This window comes from Sinocyclocheilus anshuiensis, unplaced genomic scaffold (genome assembly GCF_001515605.1).
Source record: "Sinocyclocheilus anshuiensis isolate Anshui unplaced genomic scaffold, SAMN03320099.WGS_v1.1 scaffold1932, whole genome shotgun sequence".
Taxonomy (NCBI): Eukaryota; Metazoa; Chordata; class Actinopteri; order Cypriniformes; family Cyprinidae; genus Sinocyclocheilus; species Sinocyclocheilus anshuiensis.
The window spans coordinates 54,241-59,239 of NW_015555985.1; the positions used below are offsets into that span (position 1 = coordinate 54,241).

A 4,999-nucleotide genomic window follows, 5' to 3' on the forward strand; every position below is an offset into this window, starting at 1 on the left:
AATCATTTTGAATCGATTAATTGAAACTGACAAAAGAATCAACCTTGGAAATACCGTATTTGCACATACTATATTTGCGTAGGGATGCACTGATATTAAAATTTTAATATCAAAAAGCTGATTATCAAAAATACTAAGCAGCACAACTGTTTTCAACATTGCACCAAATCTGCATATTAGAATGATTAGAATGATCTTCTGAAGGATCACATGACACAAAAAACTGGAGTAATGATGTTGAAAATTCCACTTTGCATCACAGGAATAAATTACATTTCTAAATATACTAAAATAGTATATAGTTATTTAAAAATGTAATATTATTTCACAAAATGACTATTTTTGATCAAATATATTCAGCTTTGGTGCCTTAAAAAAAAAAAAAAACAACAACAACAACAAATATCTTACTGACCCCAAACTTTTGAACGATATATTGCTAGCAAAATCATCATGATATATCTTTATTTTCCTAACTGGTTTTGAATCAAACGTGGCTTTAATAAGCACAGAGAACCTTTTAAATTTATAGCAAATGTCATCTTTAATCTTGCTTTTCCCAATTACTTCCAAAACAACAGCAAAAATACTATTGGGCAAGGATACATAAAATACAAAATGTCCCTGACAATATGAGCACAGCCTCGTTTAACCGCTAAAATTGTTTCAGGAACACCTTACACAGCATCAGTGCGTGTATGGTACATTTCCACGAGTCCTTTCAACGACTGCTCAAAAAAATCATTATGCTTTACTGTATAATAACACAGAGGCTAAGCAAAAGCACATAGGTGAAAGCGACAGTGAACGAGGAACGGCTCAAAATTGGTACGATATTACGATTTTATTCCGTCTTCCTTCAGGCGGCTATCTGTGTCTCCTCAGTGAGCTGTCCCTGCTCCTCTCGTCTTTCCTCCTGGACTCTTTGTATCTGTCAGAATGCCTGTTCTCTTTGTCCGCCCTCTCCAAGCTGTTCCTGTACGAGTCCCCAGAGTCGATCTCTTTGCGGCTCCTCTCTCGTGACTTTGACCTGTCCCGGCTCCGCCGCAGAGGCTCCTGCTCTCTGCTTCGGCATCTATCTTTGTCCTTGTCCGCTCGGGAATTTTTGCCGTCGTCCTTGTGCCTGCGTGAATCCGGCTGTTGGTCTTCGTGGTCCTGAGCGTGCCTGTGGTGCTGCTGCTCCTTATGTCCTCTCCCGCGCTCCGGTTCTCCTTGTTGTCGAGCAGGGGCTGACTCGTCCTCGTGTCCCCGGCGACGAGAATCTCTGTGGTGTTTGTCGGATTCACGGCGGTCCTCATTGCTGCCGTCTTGCCGCCGGTTCTCGTGTCTCTTGCTGGGCTGCTCCTCCAGAGGAGATCGCTGGTTTGCTGCCTTGCTGGACCTCTTCTTCTCCTTGTTCTTGTCCTTTTTCTTGCCCGAGGCCTTCTTCCGCCTTGAGTCGGAGTCTGTGAAGGGAAATAAGAACTTTTCAAGTATTCAGTAGAACCGAACATAATGAAAAGGAATTGAAAGGTATTGTGGTTCCGATTGCACTTTTGTGATTACATATTGGCCTTAGGGGCCATTCACACAGAAATGGTTTTTCCATTTTAATGCGCTACTTTTTCATTGTTTTTCTATGTAAAAACAGTGTCTCGCACATGAGCATCGTGTTTTTAAGACACCGTGTCAAGTTAAAACAATTTCCACTTTTACACACAACACAGCTCATCAATGTCAGTTCCAAAACAATGGACCAATCAAAAGACCCCAAAGGCGGGGCAAGTGTTGCAAGCTTTTTTTTTTTTACAGTAGCAAGTTGGCATGGCATTCCTGAGTGACAGATCTTTTCTTGCATATTATGACGTACATTTGTGATGAAAATTTTACATACACTTTGCAGTATCAGCAAAATGTTAATTATTTTACCAAAATAAGAGGGATCATACAAAATGCATGTTATTTTTTATTTAGTTCTGACCCGAATAAGATATTTCTCATAAAAGACATTTACATACAGTCCATAAGCGTAAATAATAGTTGAATTTATAAAAATGACCATGTTCAAAAGTTTACATACGCTTGATTCTTAATACTGTGTTGTTACCTGGATGATCCACAGCAGTCTTTTTTTTTTTGTGATAGTTGTTCATGAGTCCCGTGTTTGTCCTGAACCGTTAAACTGCCCGCCGTTCTTCAGAAAAATCCTTCAGGTCCCACAAATTCTTTGGTTTTCCAGGATCTCTTGCATATTTGAACCCTTTTCAGCAGTGACTGGATGATTTTGAGATCCATTTTTTCACACTGAGGACAACTGAGGGACTCATACACAACTATTACAGAAGGTTCAAACGCTCACTGATGCTCCAGAAGGAAACATGATGCATTAGGAGCCAGAGGTGAAAACTTAATGAATTTGAAGATTATTTTGTCTTCTGGGAAACATGCAAGTATCTTCTGTAGCTTCTGAAGGGCAGTACTAAATGAAAAAAATATGATATTTAAGAAAAATAAGAAAAATGTACACATCTTCATTCTGTTCAAAGGTTTACACCCCTGGCTCTTAATGCATCGTGTTTCCTTCTGGAGCTTCAGTTCTGTGCATCAGTTGTTGATTGGATGGAGGCAGATCTGGATGCGAGCTTGCGGCAGATTTTAAGAAAGATTTACGTGGATGAAATGATTGGACAAGCTTGGTGTATGTCAACAGAGAGAAGTCTGTTGTTTCACTGGAAGTTAAACTTTGATTCAAACTTTGATTTGAATTTACAATTCAAAAAAAAAAAAAAAAAAAAAACAATCATTCACAATAAGACCAGTAACAATGCATTTAGATTAATTTCATGCTGACTTTAAGTACATAAAACACAGTGACAGTTCAAAACAACTCATTAGATGATTCCAACTAATAATTTAAGATTTGAGAACTATTTTTTTTTGCGATTCACGAGTGGTGTGTGAGATTTTGAGAACCTGCAGCACTCATCCTGACCTACTTCTATAAAGTCAGTAAGATCAAACCACTAACTTGTTTACACCTAAAAAAAAAAAAAAAAAGAGCAGGGTTAAATACACTTGCACATGCACGTTTGAGGGAACTGTTAGAGAACGGGAAGAATGTCTTTCTTGAAAAGCAGCAATAAACATCAATTAACATTCATTAAACGGTAGCAGAGGAGATGAGAGGCCTGACATCGCATCTCTTCTAAAAATGTAACTTCATTAACAGCCTCGAGAACAGATTACTGCACTTGAATAGCTGCGGCTCACAGACTTGTCAGAATCGGCCTGTTCTCAAATCTAATTATAATCATTTTTACACAGTGCTGAAACCATAAAAAGTGTCTATTTGCATGCAGATTGGGAGGGGAAGTGTTTAGAACTGTGTTTGTCATCGTGCCGTAATTCAAAATAAATTAGTTATGAGCAATTCCTGGCTGGGATGTCGATCTATTAAATAAATCAGGGTTTTGCCCTTTGGATCAATCAATCTATGACTTTCATGTTATATAGACTGTACTCAATAGGAAATATTTTAAGCAAAACAAATGACAAAAAAATGTGCATATTGTTTCTAGGCCTGGAAACTTTAAAAATGCCCCAATTTTTCCAGGTTTTTCATGACTGCAGGGATCCTAAATAGCTGAAACTTAAAGGAAATTCTTGACATTTACAAACAACAGAATTTAAAAGCCAGTTTTGGCAAAATTTGAGAATTGATGTAATGGGATCTACAAAGTGGACACTCCGTCCTGAAGTGCAGGCTGATGAGTTACCCGTCATCAGAGCTCAGGAAGGGAGGCGGAAAACACTCCATAAGCAGAATAATTAAGGAAGAAAAACAAACACAAAACAGATCTCACGTCAAGTCCAGACACGAACGGCATGAATAATTAGGCACTGGGCCAATGGCCACACTTTCTTTCACACTTAAAGAGGTTTTAAAGTTATGATGAAAAACAGGACTGTCCCTGCTCTTGTTCAATACAACAATTTTGTTTCATTTCAGACACATTGTAATGTCAACAATCCAAATCTTCCCATTCAATCTAAACCACAAAAATGGGATTTTTAGTCGTGCTTATGACAACGCAATCATGAGCAAATTAAAAGAACGTTCAAGTTGGGAATTAAGTAGGGCTGCATGATATAACGAAATAAAATCCATATTGCAACATCGCTTAGTGTGATAGTGAAGGCTGTGATTTAATCAAATTAATACATACACTGTATTCACTGTTTCACTGCAGCTGAAACATCGTATCATGGGCTGCTTGCGTGTAAATCAACAGTGCTGCGCTTCAAAGTGTATAAAAGCTTGATGGTTGCAGAAATTAAATGGGGTCATATGATGCGATTTCAATTTTTCCTTTCTCTTTGGAGTGCTACAAGCTCTTGGTGCATAAAGAAGATCTGTAAAGTTGCAAAGACTAAAGTCTCAAATCCAAAGAGATATTCTTTATAAAAGAGTCAACCACGCCTACCTAAAATGGCTCGTTCTAACACGCCCCCACATATCTATGTCACGATGTGGGAAGATTTGCATAACACCGCCCAAATGTTCACGCAAAGAAGGAAGGCGTAACTTTGATTCTCGCTGTAGTATTGTTGTGTCACATGTGGTTGCCCCAAGCCCGACGGCCTCCGCTCACTCAAGCCGCCGGCTCTTTTGGAAGGGCACGACTAGAAATCAGTGGTTAAGTTGTATTTACAACACTGTTCCAGAACAGTTCAACCCAAATATTAGAACCTTAAACCGCATAAACATTTCATTACACCAAATGAAATTGTTCTTTTTAGCAACATCATATGACTCCTTTAAGATGTAAATGTTAGTATTGTCATTTTACAGTGCACAATATAGTTATATTATTATTAAAATAGATTATTTATTACATTTATTTATTACTCACTTTATGGTTACCGAAAGAGATTTGGGTTGGTTCTTATAAAAATGAAAACCCAAGTGTGAATTCCAACATTTTTCATGTCTTTCCCTAATAATTCAACCCCAAAAAGG

General features: G+C 38.1%; 1 protein-coding gene across 1 annotated transcript in view; it reads right to left on the minus strand.

The window, feature by feature from the left end:
* Window positions 1–518: 518 nt before the first annotated feature.
* LOC107676081 (pre-mRNA-splicing factor CWC22 homolog) overlaps window positions 519–4,999 on the minus strand; it is a 55,227-nt gene continuing 50,746 nt past the window's right edge. Inside the window, exon 21 of the mRNA XM_016470603.1 lies at window positions 519–1,445. Within this exon, the coding sequence (XP_016326089.1) occupies window positions 868–1,445 (578 nt within the window). The 3' untranslated portion in view covers window positions 519–867. The remainder of the gene's footprint in view (window positions 1,446–4,999) is intronic.